Raw genomic sequence first — 17,745 nt, forward strand, 5'->3', positions numbered from 1 at the left:
GAGCTGATTGGCTGGCTGTTTATCACTCTCCATTTTATCACTTTTGAAGCTTAGAGAATCTCGCCTTATATGGCTTAAATAAATGTGTTTATATATAAAACAGAGGAATGTGGTGGAAGATTAATCAATGTGTTAACATACAGTAAATAGATGTTTATCCACAAACTATGTACAGCCGGTCACACTAAGGGCCTGATTCAGACCTGCTCGATAGGCCACATATATATGCTACCTAGCGACAGGTAAATGCCATCCTGCTGAATGCACGCCCACCCAGCCGACAAATCCCCAGGACACAATGAGAGCCGATGTGTGCGCTTACACACTCGCTTGCATGCACCTGCGCAGAAGAAAAATCATTCGATGGTCACTCACCATCGGCTGATTTTCCCTCCCTCCGCAGATAAAAGCCTGGACTTTCATACTGCACACTGATGGCTGAATTGGTGGTGAGCAGTGACATCATGTGACGCCAGCTGCGTGTCCCAAGCAGGCATGGGCACGACTCCATTCGCAGGGGTATGCCAAATGTTTAGTTTTTGTGGTCACGCCTATGAAACGCTGGGCGGACCTGAGTGAGGGGGGGGGGGGTACTTTTCACTCCCCCATTGCAGGGAGCAGGGCAGTGGGGAGAGTGACAGGCTGTCACCGTAGCACAGCCTCTCTCTCTAGTCCAGCACATGCTGCTCAGTGCTGTGTGCTGAGCTGGGGAAAGTGGCAGGGACAGCGGCAGCCTGTCATCTCTCCCTCTCGTTTATTTTATTTTTTCACCTTCTCATACCTCCCAACTGTCCCGCTTATCGCGAGAACGTCCCATATTTGTGGACGTTCCCGCGTCCTTTCCACGGTTGGAAGTGTCCCATGGTGAGGGGGGGCAGTTGGGAGTCCCCCCCAGTTGTCCGTGAACAGACGGTGTGTGTTCATGTGCACAGCATCTATTCCTGCAGCCAGAGGGGCTGGGGGCATAGGGAGCAGCTCACGGAGCTTCTGGGCATGCCCCCACAGTGGCAAAAATGGGGGCGTGGTTTCACAGCAGTGTCGCGGGCACAGGCCATGCCCCCTTTTCGGTAGGCCACCCCCCCCCAAAAGAAAAAATGTAAGCTGTCCTGCCGGGTTGTATACACATGTTGGAAGGTATGTCTTCCTGGAGGCCCTGACCCTGCCCCTTCAATTTTACCAGGGCCTGGTCGACCTGTAGGCACCCCGTCCATAAGCTCTCTCAATTCCTATACTGCGAGCTAGTTGGGCATTCTTTTTCTATTAAAAAATATTTTTCACTGTTAGGATAACACTGATAAACTGTTAATAAATTTGATATATAAATTATATATAAACATTTATATCTATATACAATGTATCTGACTGTTTCATAGTTTTGGGGCTGCTGTATCCTATAGTATAGACACATGCACATACAGTATATGTAATATTATCACGTCATCTAACCACTAGGGAGCAGCATTCCCCTAAGTGTCTCCTTAAAACCTTTAGAGAGATTAAAGCATTATGAATGACAGATTTATATGTGGGTTATTTATATCTACAATAATTCAAGATTTTTTTTTTTAGAACTAAAGTTAATAATTACAATAAGTGATGTGTGTATATGGATGGTATAATATATATACAAAAATTAAAGCAATTTTTAAATATGAATATGCAGATATTTAATAATGCACTTCAGTCCCTAGACCAGGGGGAATTTACCAAGCTTGGCTCTGATGCCTGAGCAGAGTGGTTAGAACGAGATCGGCAAATTTACCTAGCTGCCGAGTTCTCAGGATTTTCATATTTTCTGATAGTGAACACATTCATATTTGGCTGTCTAGTTTGCTGGCAGACAAACACAGTCAACCCTGAAGCAAAAAATAAATAAACCCCCAAAAAGGCGTGGGGTCCCCCCTCATCTAAGCATTAATAGCCTCAGGCTCTTTGAGCCAGTCATGGTTTCCGAAATACTGGTTCCCCAGTATTTCTTAAACCAGCACTGCACTATTGAACTGGTACTGGTATCAGAAATGCGTTTTCGACCAATTGGAATGACCGATCGTATATAAACTTTCCGTGCGTGGGCATGATAACTGTCCAATGTGCGTACCTGCTGATCGTTCATCTAGCTTGCTGATCCCTTCAACATGTGTAAAGGTGCATACACACTGTACAATTTTTTTGACCAATTTGGTTGAAAGACATTTCCATTGAACCCAGTGTCCTGGACGAAAGATGTTGACAAAAGATATTGTCAACAAACAAACGATGAATGATGATGCGCATACCCGCCAGTTGTTCATCAAGATTGTTTGTCAACTGTGCATGCAGCTCAATTTGATTATCTTTCAAAAAGAGCCTATAAACTGTAGCTAGATCTTTCTTCTTTCGTCTGTCGTCAATATCTTTCGTCAACATCTTTAGTACAGGACACTGGGTTCAATGGAAATGTCTTTCAACCAAATTGGTCAAAAAAATTGTACAGTGTGTATGCACCCTTAGATGAATGACCTGTCATGCACAAATTGGCACTCGTCGTTCCCTGTGTCGGCATGATGATTTGCAGTGGTTAAATGACCTATCTAATCCTATGATCATTTATTCAAATGTTCCGCTTGTGTGTCCATGATATTGTTTGTCCCCGAGTGTTCTGGATTTCAAGGGAAATTGGGGAAGAAATTAGATTGTTCATAAAATCTAAAGATGGAAACACACTATTATCTTTCCAATCTGACCAGTTGAAATGAAAATCTGGTAATTTATGGTTTTGATGGTTTGCTCACAAACATGGAAAACAGACAATAATGGTCATACAGACAAATTGGTTAAATTCTTTTGATTTAACCAATTTATGCAAATTACTGTTTTTGTCCTTTTTTCCAGCTTTTGGGAGCAAATGGATGATTGTAATTTGTTCCAGACCTTGGGGGGATGCTCTAACATCCGCACCCCAGCTCCGCCCCCTATCGCCGCACTTCGCATTCATAATTATCGCATAACTAACATATGCGATAGTTATGGCAAAGGACAGCTCTTGCGTTAAGAGCTGTCCCTTGCGATAGAGTCAGCGGGTCCCATGGGGACCCAGCGGCTCTCCCCTCCCTCCCTTACCCGGCGCTGCTGCTGCGCCGGGCTCTCCTCCTCCCTGCACCCGGAACAGGTCCGTGCAGCACAGCTCTGTGCTGCCAGGACACAGGTGAGGGGGGGGGGGGGCAATGCGGGACGGCAGGGGTCCGTGCGGGGCGGCAGTGGGTCAGTGCGGGGTGGCGGAGGGTTGCGGTAGAAGCCCATAGGCAGCAACCCGGCGGGGGATGCTTACAGCATCCCAAAATGCAGTAGAAACCCGATAACGGGGTTTTTACCGCATTTTTAGCTTAGAGAATCTCCCCCCTTACCAGACTTTTGTTTCAACCAGCCAGATTGTAAATATAATCTTATAGTTTGTATCCAGTTTAAGTGTGTGTGAGCATCTTAAAAGATCCCCCACACCTGTACTGCATTCAGGTGACTGGGTTGCTCGTGCCATCATTTCAGCATGCCAAGGGGGAAATGTAATAGAGTGAGAGAACAGAAAGTGAGAGATTTGGTAAGAAATCTCCAGGTTTTTTTTTAAAAGCGGCAACAATTTACACTGCAAAATCAACCTGAGCAACCTTACATATGAAGTGGGCTGGTAGCTGACAGCCGGTGATGTCAGCTGACCGCCCCCCTCCCCCCGTCCATCATGCCTGCATTAGCATGAGAGCGTCCAGCGTTCTCATGGAACGCCCATGAAATCCCGAGTGTTCCCATATGCTAACTGGGCTGGCCAACACCCCTCTCCGCCCCCTGCGTACACCCGGCGAACAGAATGTTCAGCACAGATATGCGCATGCACACTAACACACCATTGGTCCCCGTGTGAATGCAGCCCTGCTGCGAAGGAATCTGAAGAAGGTCCATAGAAAAGCCAGGGCCACTTACTTGCATCTGCCACCCAGGCTGAAAGTTGTCAAGCCAGCCTCTGTTCAGGCCCATAATTGGGAATACTAAATTGTTAGTTTCATTATTAAATCAGTTAGTGAATTACAACTTCTATGGGCCTTCAAAATGGCGGAGGTGCAGGATTTTGTGCAAGTCTTCACATTTTTTATAAAGCAAAAATAAATAATTTACAAAGAAAAACCTGGAAATGTAAGGTGGTGGTGGCAGCATGAAAATTAGCTTTAGTGGGTATAAAAAATATAAATTCAGGGGATGGTTGCCACGGGCATTGGAACACATGGGGGGATTGCAAGGGGACAGCGTACCCCCAAACATGAGGCGTGGATGCAGGTGAACGTTTTTCTCTGGATCCCTGTTTGCAGCTTCATCTTCCCAAGCAGACAGCTTTCCCAGGGTGCTGTCCCATCTTCTGTCCTAGCCGCCTCTGTTTCTCTTCACTGATTACTTTGCTCCATTTATTAGGTTTTTTTTAATGCCAATCGTCTTCTTCCTAATTAGCAGAAATGCCAATGTTGGTAACCTCCACATCCTTTGTGAGACTCACCTTTACTGATAGCTGGAATTGTTCCAGGTTTGACACCCTGGAGACCAGGGACCTGCGGTGAGGTAAATGGCTGAGGAGTCCCTGGCAAGTGCCAAAGCCGGATTAGCACACAATATATGAGCCATGGGGTACATGCCGGCATTATACGAGTTTTGATAAGAGATGTGCAGAAAAGGTAGCCAGGTGAGGCACTTTTACTCCAGAATTTTGACTATAAAAATGATCAGAATAATATACATTTTTTTTATATATTTGTATTTTTGACATAATTTACAAACTCAAAACTCCGGCATATACGTTAGTATGACAGGAAAGGCTCTGCCTCACCCCACCGCACGCCACTGCTGGAGACCATCGAATGTAAATTTATCGTGGAAGCTTATTGGACAGCACAAGCAGGGGTAAATTTACTAAAATGGGAGTTCTATTGAAGATTGGATGTTGGCTGATGAAACCAATCAGATTCTAATTATTATCTTCTAGAACAGAGGTGGGGAACCTTTTTTGTGCCAAGTGCCGTTTGTATGGGGAAAAAATCCTTTGAGGGCCATATGTAAAAATGTATCTTACAAATTGTCCTGCAGCCGTCCCACGCTCCGCCGGCTGCCGCTGAATAGGACTGACAGTCTCCGGCTGCTGTTGATTAAGAGGAATCTCGCGAGAACTCCTCTGTACTTGACTCCCTGCAAAGCTGCCGGGCGGGTGGGCGGGCCACTCATACCGGCTACAGGGGCCGCATACGGCCCCTGGGCCTGAGCTTCCCTGTTCTAGAAGGTGGAAAATAAATAAGTAGAATCTGATTGATTGATTGGTTGCTATGGGCAACATTCTATCTTCAATAGAACTCCCATCTTAGTAATATTACCTCACAATCTTAAAAATGTATTTACTTAAAGAGGTTCCCCACCTGGATTATTTTCTTGTGCTGTTCTATTTTTGGCATTCAATGGTGTTTGGCGTGGCCAAACTTTTATCCACCCGTTTGGACAGCGTTATGGGGGAAATAATTCATATTGACAAGACCGGATTTATACCAGGAAGGTCTTCCACAACAAATTTAAGAAGGCTGTACTGTCATTTACAAGGTAAACATGGTGAAACTGGGGTGCCCGTGGTGGTCTCCCTAGACGCTGCTAAGGCGTTTGACACAGTGGAATGGGTGTCCCTCTGGAAAGCGCTGGAGTGGATAGGAGTTGGGCCAGTGTTTATAAATTGGGTGAAATTACTATACTCCGACCCTAAGGCAAGAGTAATGGTAAATAATTATATCTCTCCCAGTTTCCCTATAAAGAGAGGTACCCGTCAAGGCTGCCCGCTATCACCGGCCCTATTTGCGATTGCAATGGAGCCGTTGGCATGCAGAATTAGATCTAGTGGTAAGCTTTAAGGCCTTTGCGTGGGAGGGAAGGAAGATTGTATAGCGCTATACGCGGATGATGTCTTACTTTTCTTACACAACTATATTCGAGATATGCCTGAGTTATTGGAAGTAGTAAACCAGTTCGGGGCCTTTTCGGGGTTGAAGATAAATTGGAGCAAATCTTGCATATCACCACTGAGGGACTCGGCTCCAGCAGTCAGGGCAGTTAATATCCCGTTAAAAGTTGTGGAGGAATTCCAGTATTTAGGAATTGTGATCTCCAACAAAGCGGAGGAGTATGAGGCTCTTAATATTACTCCGTTGGTAAATTATATTAAATCCAAAATTGTGTCATGGGCGAGGCTGCCACTGACTGTTACTGGAAGGGTTAATCTTGTAAAAATGGTTGTACAACCGAAACTGCTCTATGCTATTCAACATGCTCCGACCTATCTCCCCCGGAAAGTATTTCGAACATTGGAAGGGCTTATTTCCTCCTTGATATGGAATAAGAAAAGGATTCGAATAAGGCAAAGTAATATGACAAGGCCCAAGGCAGAAGGGGGCTTAGCACTACCAGATTTCTGGTTGTATTACCTTGCGACGCAGATGGCCTTTTGAGCTCGTGGATAAAAAAGGGGCAGGACATGGAGATAATCAAGGCCCTGGTTGAGACAGTATCTCCGGGCCACTCCCCACTGCACCTGCTACTTTCCGGAAAAAGACATCATAAATGGCCTCCCATAGTCAAGCAAGCAATAGCAGTATGGAATCAGGTGGAGAGAATCCTGGGTGGTAGTGGGATAGACCCGGAGACATCTCTCTATAATACGCAACATTTAGAAGAACTAAGAAGCTCTGCAGGTTGATAAGGTATGGGGGGTAAAAGGCCTTGTGGAAATTGGGCAGTTGTATGATCGGGCAGGTATTCGAACCTTCCTGTCATTGAAAGATGAGTTTAATTTAGTTAATAGCTTTCGGGATCGATATTTCCAGCTAAGGCATGCTTTGGGAACTCAATTTAGATCTGGGAACCCTACGCTGGAGGAGTCGCTGACTAAAAAATTTCTTAAAAGAGTCCAGTCCCGCCATATGACTGCCCAATGTTATAAACATCTTTTACAAGAAGCGAAGAAAGATAATTTGGGGGCATTGAGGAACAAATGGAGGGGGATCTGGGGGAGATAAAAGAGGATGAATGGAGGGAGGCGCTGTCCAATGTTCAGAGGGCAACCGGCCCACAGAACATATATAACCCCATAGTAAGAGAGAGGGCAAAGGTCAGTCGCACAGGGTAATGACGTAATCAGTGTATTTTACCAATCGGACCCTCCTAGTAATAAGTATAATACAGCAATTATTACATGTGAGTATTGAGGGTGTGCTACCTCAGGCATGGAATTTCACAGGAAAAGAGGACAGGAAGAATGCCTTTTGTGGGTGCACCTAAGAATAATAGAACTCATAATACATAACTTTTAATAAATCCATATGGATTTATTAAAAGTTATGTATTATGAGTTCTATTATTCTTAGGTGCACCCACAAAAGGCATTCTTCCTGTCCTCTTTTCCCATATATAACCCCAGTTCGCCTGCATAAGTTTAGCAGAAGGGAAGATATGACTTGTCCTAAGTGTAAGAGCAGAGAAGGGGCTTTTTATCATTTATTATGGGAGTGCCCCACAGTGGAAAAGTTCTGGGTTTAGGTAATTCAGACTCTTGAGCTGTTGGGCGTTCCTAAACTTGAATGCACTCCCAAATTGTGTTTATTGTCTATAAAAGGTGAATTTTTCTTGCAAAAGAACCTTTGGCTTTTAGTGATTAATCTATGTACCTTAGCAAAAATCTGCATAGCAAGGAAATGGATGGCAGAGGAGGGGCCGGAGTTTGCCGAATGGGTTCCTCTTGTTAATAGCACAATGGAACATGAAAAATATATTCATGCAGTTAGGGGAACAGAAGGGAAGTTTCATGAGATTTGGGACAGATGGATTAACTTAAGATAAATAATACTAGATGCGAGGAGGAAGCAACTGGATAAGATATAAGAATGTTCAGGAAGGTGGATTCTGTGTTAGATGACCTGGCCTTGGGTGGGTAGAGTAAACTTGCTGGTTTTAGGAATGAGTTAGGTTTTACAGTAAGGATCTGACATATGCATGTTGTGGCGCCAATTCCTCTACGCTGTTGAAGTATCACATGCTCTTCAGATTTCTAACTGTAGATCCAAAAATTATCGATTTGAATGGGGGATTTAAAGATGCTGATGAAATGTTTGTTGTATAGTAAAATCTTTAATAAAGACGATGGTAATTAAAAAAAAAAAAAATTATCTTACAAATTGTCCTGCTGCAGCCGTCCCACGCTCCGCCGGCTGCCGCTGAATAGGACTGACAGTCTCCAGCTGCTGTTGATTAAGAGGAATCTCGCAAGAACTCATCTGTACTTGACTCCCTGCAAAGCTGCCGGGCGGGTGGGCGGGGCACTCATACTGGCTACGGGGGCCGCATACGGCCCCTGGGCCTGAGCTTCCCTGTTCTAGAAGGTGGAAAATAAATAAGTAGAATCTGATTGATTGATTGATTGATTGGTTGCTATGGGCAACATTCTATCCTCAATAGAACTCCCATCTTAGTATTATTACCTCACAATCTTAAAAATGTATTTACTTAAAGAGGTTCCCCACCTGGATTATTTTCTTGTGCTATTCTAATTTTGGCATTCAATGGTGTACTGGGGGCTTTGTCCTGAGGTGTAACCAGATGGAGGCCAAAAGTGCCAGTGAAGGCCATTCACTGAACCTAGTGGAGGTCATCTCTTTGTAGCATATATCCTTCCTTGCAGGGTCCATGAGTGAGTCCAACCTGTCTCCAGGGTCATCAACCCGAGTTCCTCTGCTGGCCTGAAGGTTAGAGTGAGTGGCACAAGGTAAGTGCTTGACTACACCTGGACTGCATCAGGACAGTCTTCTAGAGGATGACTTATTTAGTGGCATTAATACTCTTTCTTTCTGATACCGATTCCTCTCCCTATGCAACCAAGCATTTGACTCCAGAAGGGTAAGTATTGAATAAATGGATACATTGCACACACAATAATAATAATAATAATAATACTACATACCCTTAATAGATATGTCACTATATAAAAAGCTTACTAAAGTCTAGATGAGCTACATCTACCCCCCCCCCCCTTTTAATACTTTAGTCATCCAGTCAATAAAGTCAGTAGGATATGTCTGACATTATCACCCCCCAATAAAGCTGTTTGGAATACTGTAAATTGCTGAAGTTGAGATATTCTACAATTTAACAGTGTTTACAGCGACTTCTCTCATACTAATGTGCTTACTGTTGCATCCTCCTTGCTTCCACTTTTGTGCAGTGGGACAATATTCGTTCTTTTCCAGTCCTTTGGAATTACTCTTGTAAGTAGCAACTGGTTGTAATAATTATGTTAATCATGTTACCAACACCAATTTAATCTGAATACTTTTATATTCAGAAAAAATATGTTTCCTAGCAAAATGGTATGCAGATACACAGTGGAGAAACCAGGGATTATCATAAAAAGTAAAATTGGTAAAACGTGGTACTTTACCCACAGGTGGGAAAATCTGACTGAACTGGGATAGGATTTGGACGGATCATGGGGGTATTTAGCATGATCAAAAATGGGTCTTATCTGGATTTTTTTGTGTGTTATTTTGTGTGTGTGTGTGTGTGTGTGAAAATGTTGGAATGCATTCATGCCTTTTTCCCCCTAATCCCATTTACACCTGATGCCCTAAAGGATATCATCATTGGACAGTGGTTAGCATTAGCACCTTACATTGTTGGGGTTCTATGTTTGATTCTCTCCAGGAAGCGATATCCCAAATGCACATATTTTATGGATGTATAACTCTGTATTTACAGAGTTGCCTTCTGACTATAGATGGTCCTGCCAGTAGATGTGAGTTATAGATAAATTCTTTGTGTTCCCACTTTACAAATTAAAGTAAACACCAACATAAAATATTTTATTAGAGCATTGGACCATCACATAACTCCTCGGTGAAGATCTCATTGTGCAGTAGTCGCTGGCATGGTCTGCACACACCTTACTTTAATATTTGTGTATCTGCTGGTTTTAACTTGCATGTCTCATTAACGCAGGGTAATCCTTGTCAAGGAGTATGTGCTGTTATCTTCTTGTCCCCAGATGATGATACAGTACCTTACATCAGACCTTCATTACTACAGTACTGGTCCTCATGGACATAAGGAGGTTTGCAGGGAATGTATTTATAAAATATTGTCAACTGGGTCTAAACTAAGCATTTATATAACAGCACAAGCAAACGAGAAAAGTAACACTTTATTTTATTCAGGAAACATCTGGGTACTTGTGTATTATCAGGGCGCCCATTACGTAGTTTATGTAGTGGTTTATTGAGAATACCAATACAGCACTATGCTATGTAAGTGGCTCTGGAGCCCTAAAAATACACAATACTTAATATCCCCACTATCACCGTCATACCCCCAGTATCCACGTCAGTGTGGAGTTGATTTTATAAAGTGTTGTGAGCCACAGAGCCCGAAGCATGGCGGATACGCGTCCCCTCGCGGGGCTTGCTGCGCTCACCGCGCTTCAGGCTCGGTGGCTCGCTGTGCTCACCACACTTTATAAAATCAAAACTGGGGGTATGACATGGATAGTGGATAGGGACTGAATGCGACTGCCGGGGAGTCAGCGGGGATCGACGCGGGGCCCGGGCCGGAGGAGGGTAAGTATAAACCACACCACCCTGCTGCCTTCTGTATTATCACGGCGCCGGCTACACTGGCAAAGTAGCTTAGCCTATGTTGAAAGCGTAACGTAGCCGGGCACCCTGATAATACACAAGTACCAACATCTGTTGTAGTATTGTAACTTATTTTAAATAAACTATAATAGGACCTTTGTGTATGTTTACTGTATATATACTTTATGTCTGTGGGCAGTAAAAGGTAAACTTATATAACTCACCTGCACACCCCTAAATCTCCCCCTCCCAAAACACTATACTGAAACAATGACACCTCTTATGACTACTGTCGCCTGACTTCTCACAACACCCGAGAGCTCACAGATATTGGCCTTATTCAGATCTGATCGCAGTACAAATTTGTTCCCAAAATGGGCTAAACCATGTGCACTGCAGGTGGGGCAGATGTAACATGTATAGAGAGAGTTACATTTGTTTGAGTTATTTTGTTTCTGTGCAGGGTAAATACTGGCTGCATTATTTTTACATTGCAATTTAGTTTTCAGTTTCAACACACCCCACCTAAATCTAACTCTCTCTGCACATGTTACATCTGACCCACCTGCAGCATAGTTACCTACCCTCCTGCATTCTGCAGGAGACTCCCTGAAATAGCAGCAATCTCCCTCTCTCCCTCATTACTCCAGCAATCTCCCTCATTTCACCTAGCCCACATTACAATTGTTAAAGTTTTGGGGAAAATAGGAATGAGAGATAGATACATTTACATTGAATTATCAGCACCATTTCCCAGCACTTTACCAAGTATAGTAGCTCTTAATAACTGCTTTGGGGCTCATCCACATTTGGATATAAGACATTTTAAAAGATTCCTCTCAGATGTAGCAGTACACACCCACGCTTCTAGGTGCCACATTGACAATCTCTCTTCACAATCTCTCCATATATGGAACTAGACACGCCCTTTGGGTGAAGCAGGACACGCCCCCTCAATAGGGCGCTTTGTAAAATTCTATTACCAAATATAATCTCCCTGAAATTAGTTTTCAAAAGTAGGCAAGTATGACCTGCAGTGCACATGGTTTTGCCCATTTTGAGAACAAATTTGCGATCAGATCTGAATAAGGGCCTTTGTATACACAAGGCTTAAAGTATCTGCAAGTTGTGTACAGAGAAGCAAATGACAAATGTATTTTAACATGCAAGCTACAGTAAGAAAACAAGCTCTGGGAATAAGAAGAGACAATGTCATAGATTAGAAGACAAATAATGGAAAACTAACAGATATGCCCGATTTTAACCAGTCAAAGGTTTGCTGGGCAGAATATTTAACCCCTTTTTACCATACTTACCTACTATTTAAAACTAGTTTCAGGGAGATTATAGTTGGTAATAGGATTTAGCAAAGCGCCACTTTCAGGGGGCGTGTCATTCTCCACCCAAAGGAATGTCTAGTTCCATATATGGAGAAAAGAGATTGCGAACGTGGCACCTAGAAGCGTGGCTGTGTACTGCTCCATCTGAGAGGAATCTTTTTAAATGATTTATATCCAAATGTAGATGAGCCCCAAAGCAGTTAGTAAAAGTTACTATGCTTGGGTCTATGTATAGTAGGACAGAGGAATGCTAGGTCGGAGGCAGACTAGGACCGTGGTATACTAGGATGGAGTTATGGTAGGACAGATGTATACAAGAACAGAGGCATACGAGGACAGAGTTATTCTAGGACAGATGTATACAAGAACAGAGGCATACGAGGACAGAGGTATACTAGGATGGAGTTATGCTAGGACAGATATATACAAGAACAGAGGCATACGAGGACAGAGGTATACTAGGATGGATGTATGATAGGATGGAGGTATACTAGAACTGAGGTATACAAGGGCCAAGGAACACTACAGCCTCTGTATGCTAGGACAGAGGAATGCTAGGTCTGAGGTATATTAGGATGAAGGTATGCTAGTATAAAGGTATAATAAGACAGAGGTATACTAGGATGGAGGTATACTAGGACTGAGGTATGCTAGAACAGAGGAATGCTAAAACGGAGGTATATTAGGACAGAGGTACTGTATGCTAGGACAGAGCAATGCTAAAACAGAGGTATACTATGCCGGAGGTATACTAGGACAGAGGTATATTAGGATAGCGGTATATTAGGGCAGAGGTATACTAGGACCAAGGTATATTAGGACAGAGGTATGCTAGGATGGATGTATACTAGGCCGGAGGTATAATAGGACAGAGGTATATTTGGACAGAAGCATGCTAGAACCGAGGTATACCAGGACTGAGGTATACTAGGACAAATGTATCTGATGAGAATGCCTGATAAAGTACCTGTGTTACTGAGGTATCTATTTCATAAATGCAAATTGCACTTCATGCATTGTGTCTGTCCCCAATTGCATGACAGCGCAGGTGTTTGTACTGTAAAATTCTTCAGCTTGCCTGTCTGCGATGCTCATTCAGTCACTGAATCAGCTTGTGTGCACTGACATCAGCATAGCTTGAGCAGCAGTGTGTGTGTGTGTGTGTGTGAGGGGGGAGAAGGAATACGCAGGCGTACTGTGTATGGGTGGGGAGGGGAGAGATGTTGAGCAGAGCAGCCTAAAGCATCCTTATTCACCTACTGTAGTGCCTGCTCTGCCTCTCCTAGGACAGAAATTAACCTATTCCTGTCTCACTGCAGACAACACCCAGTTAACCCACATCCCTGCCTCTTTTCCAGCTTCCAGTCAGCATCCTGTCAGCAGAGCACACACACACACACAACCAGGGCTGCGAAGAGAAGACCAGCCTGCAGAAAGGGATTTGGCTGCTCTTTTCCCTGGTCTTGTCTCCTGGTCCTTCCCCGAGCATCATGTCTGCAGGGGGAGATTTTGGAAACCCACTGAGGAAATTCAAGCTTGTATTTCTGGGAGAACAGAGCGGTAAGTGTTGTCACATTGTGACACGTTCACCTTGCTACCTAATTCTTACATTTTATTTTATATTTTAAATGAAAGGTGATAAAGCTCCTGAGGCTGACAGGCCTTCCATACACTTCATCTGCAGGTAACAGAGAGTATTTTCCTGCAGCCTTCCATGACACCTGCTCTATCTTGGCCGGTGTACTCTCTGCAGGTTTCAGCATCCAATTCCAGCTTAGACCAAACATCCGTCCATCACTGGGAATATTTCATCTTCATGTGTTAACCCCATTTATAACCAGAGAGGGGCGCACAGGTGAGGTTCTAACCCCTCCCACATTGACGCAGAAGTGTCGCCCCTCACTGATTGCTCTGTCTTGTGGCGACACATTTCTGTTGTAAAAGGTGACATTTCTCATTTAGGATTTTTATTTAATTAACATTAATCATAAGGGTTTCCAAATGAATGCTTTATAGCTGGTAACGTTCAAAGGATCAAGGAAACCACCTGTATAAATTACCTTATTAATAAGTGACACCAGTCACATGGTTATTTAATGCCCTATTATCTATGCTGGGTACAGGCCTTACGCTCATGGTAGAACCTTCTCGCAGGACAGATCTGTAGGAGAAATTGATTTGTCTTCTATGACACAGTGAGAGATAGAAGCTGTCAGTGTATCCTGTAAGCTGCATGATGCTACAGATATATATTTTATTATAACACAGCAGTTTTCAGACATCCTATGGTACTATATAATATATAAGGGTTTTTTTTCCCTTCCCTTGGACACACCCTTAATGACTCGTGGGATATGTAGAAGACACACACAGACCGCTTCCCTGTTATCTGTGCACAAGGGGAGGATGTGTTAGCTAAAGGTAGTATATGTTTATTGAAACTTGGAAAATGCTACATACTGTCTGACCTTCTTTATGCAGGAGGGACAAATGGCTATACTGTATTTAGAGATTCATATCACACGGCACTGATCTTATCATTTTTAGAGATTATTCATCGAAATTCAAAGTCTTATTCAATACACAATCATAATCTTTCATGGATTAACACAACCGGTTTCAACTATCCGTCCAAACTGTAGGGTAAACTACGGAATGGTACTGTAGGTACAACATTTAAGTGGTTATTTAAGCCATTTCGGGACATAAGAATGCAAATTGAAGATTTCATTTACAAGAGAGCCTATGAAAGATGCTTATAATAAAATCTTTGAATGCTTCCTTTTAGTAAATAGCCACAATTGGTCACTGTGAAAGGGGATTTTATTACGTGCAGACTTCCTGAAAGAAGAAATTGGGTGAGATTTAATAGGATGAGAGATTCAGAAAATGAGAGATTTGGTAAGGAATCTCCAGGTTTCTTTTTAAAGCGGCACTCATTTACACTGCAAAACCTGTTTGATTTTGCAGTGTAAATGATTGTCGCTTTAAAAAAACTGGAGATTTCTTACCAAATCTCTCATTTTCTGAATCTCTCATCCTATTAAATCTCACCCAATTTCTTCTGCGTCTTCCATATCAAGTGTACTGCATCATCGGTTTTGAATTCTATATTATCCTCCAGGTCAAAGATCACAGCCTTGGGCATCATTTAAGAGCTGTATGACCTTTACGGAGGCCTTTACCAGCGGGTCTGTAGGAATGAGACGTGATTGATTTACATCATGACTTTGAGGCATGGAAAAGTGGATAGCAGCGATGGCCGTTGACTCCCATCTTAAAAATAGGCAACCATGTGATAGGAAATAACAATTCCTTGGGTTTAGTTTTCATTCCTTCCCCCTGGATTCTAATGCACATATCATTGGTCTTCCTGATCTAACTCATGTTTTGGGCTGTCTGTGAGAGATAAATGGAGCCAATAAAATATTTCCCTTAGACGGTGGTGTGGCTTTAAGAGCTATTTTGCCAACTTAATCAAATTAAATATTTAACGACAAATAAAGCCATATACTTATTCGAATTGGGCCTTTTTCACCCGATTCCGATGGATCAGGGTGAGAAATCGATTGAGAAGTGCCCAAATCGGATGTGCCTAACCCCAATTCCAGTCCCATGCATGGTCCTGCGCGTTGGATCGGATCTGGGGATCGCAAGTGCTGCCTTTAATATTTGTCGGACCTCAGCAGCACTTGCTTAGGGAGGCATAAGATACAACTGCCAGTTGCTGAGGTATCGCATGCAAGGCTGAATGCGATACCTTGGTTAAGTGTATGGAGGCCTTAACAGTATACTCAGAATTGAATATTATATAACCTTTAATGTGCTAGAATACTTTAAGACTTATCGTCTACACAGACTGTGGTGGCAGCCATTTTGTGGAGTAAATAAATAAATAACCATATGAATACAAAAAATATCATAGGACAGACCATACCCAACAGTTTTAGCATCCCCTAATAGAAAACCATTGGCAGAGCATGCTGAGACTTGTAGTTTTTGCAACAGCTGGAGAGTAATAGGTTGGCCTGGCCTGTCATAGCAAGGTGCAAAATGGCAAGGTGTGGACTGTGAAATTGTGCCTCATACCGCATGCATAGTGAATTGAGGCACCATTCTCTGCATTTTGGTTCATCTCATAAAGGGCCAGATGGACTAAGCTTCAAAAGTGATACAATGGAGAGTGATAAATAGCCAGCCAATCAGCTCCTACCTGCTATGTCACAAGCTGTGTTTGAAAAATGTCAGGCAGGAGCTGATTGGCCCAAAATGTTTGTTCCCAGGAGTGTAGGTGAGGTGTAAACTTTTATGGTTTCATGATTGATGATGTCGGAATGAATTTAGCACAGAAAGAGACAATCACATAGATTCTGTACGTGATGCAGGTAGGTGGTTCCTAGCAGAACTAGGATACTGTCCACAAATTAACATAAACTGCTTGGTACTAACTATGAGACTCTAATGTGAAAGGTTGAATAACGCAAATGGATTTGTCAACCTTTTTTAACTGCCATCAAGCTGTGCATGTTTAATCCCAGAGTGTACCAATTTCCTTCCTTACTAATCAATACTTAATGAGCTCTTTCGGCTGAATTCATATGGTTAATGGGCTCCAAGTAATTCTGCCTCCATCTCGTCTCTCTCCGGCTCTCCATTTGCATTGTGTCTCTGCATTTTCTGCACCATCTTTCTTGAAATAGGCTTTTATTTGTTACTACTGTACCTTAGAAATCTAATTTTGCTGTTATAGGCCCTCAGAGGGCCTACAGTTTTTTTTTCTCAAAAATATTTTCAACATTAATTAATTTCACATAAAAAAAAAAACAGTTAGTCGTCCAATATTCAGAATAAACAGAATGATGCCAAGTAGCCCTCCGTTTCCTGACAGAGCGGCTGTTCATGCCTGCAGTGTTGGTGTTTTGATAACAGAGCTGTCAGTCACCCAGGCCAGACATGCAAAGTGGTACAGTATGTGCAGGCGCGAGCGGTTAAAAAGTTATCACCTTTCTCTGGGATCCAGGCGGTTCACAGAAGGACACGCAGTCTTTGAGAAGAATCCTAATGACTCTTCAGTCTGGGATTAATTGCCAGTGGGCAATCTAAGCGTTCTGGAGAAGTTATTCTCCCACGTCTGGAGCCAAGGAAATCCACTGGAATTTCCGCTGCCAACACCAGACCTTTACCTTTATCTACATATAGGAACATACATATTGTATATCAATGACAATTCTGTTTATAATGGATATGGATGGTCTCATTCACAAATCCCTATGACTTCTAAATGATAAAAAGACAATTTTGCACTTTAGTTACTTAAATATACAGTTTATTTCCAGGATCTCATATTGGAAGAAAGTTATTGAACTTGATGGTGTTTTCTTTTTAAGGATATTTACTTTGTGGATAATGGGATGTTCTCTCGCAAGGTCCCTGGGGAAGAGCTACATAAAGGCTGAAAGTCCCTTCTGTCTTAGTTGCTATGTTACAGTACAGTCGGAGGGAGTGTCTGACAGAACCTTCGGTCAGTTCAGGTTACAGCATTGCAGGAAGGCTATTGAGTGATCTCTGCAGTACAGCATATAAAATGTTTAACTTATGGAATCAATACAGCTGCCAAGTGCAACATTTTCATTTTTTTTTATTTTGTAAGAAATAGGAAGCTTTAATTGCTTTTGGGATTGATCGGGACCTCAAGACCTATTTATCAAATAAAGTAGATCCCTAAATTTGTAAAAAAA

At 42.8% G+C, this 17,745-nt stretch overlaps 1 protein-coding gene across 1 annotated transcript in view; it reads left to right on the forward strand.

The window, feature by feature from the left end:
• The first annotated feature begins 13,206 nt into the window (after positions 1-13,206).
• Positions 13,207-17,745, forward strand: part of RAB6B (RAB6B, member RAS oncogene family) — a 57,432-nt gene continuing 52,893 nt past the window's right edge. Inside the window, exon 1 of the mRNA XM_083178396.1 lies at positions 13,207-13,567. Coding sequence (XP_083034522.1) covers positions 13,498-13,567 — 70 coding nt within the window. The 5' untranslated portion in view covers positions 13,207-13,497. The remainder of the gene's footprint in view (positions 13,568-17,745) is intronic.

The sequence above is a fragment of the Crinia signifera genome, chromosome 3, assembly GCF_055691185.1.
Source record: "Crinia signifera chromosome 3, ASM5569118v1, whole genome shotgun sequence".
Classification (NCBI taxonomy): Eukaryota; Metazoa; Chordata; class Amphibia; order Anura; family Myobatrachidae; genus Crinia; species Crinia signifera.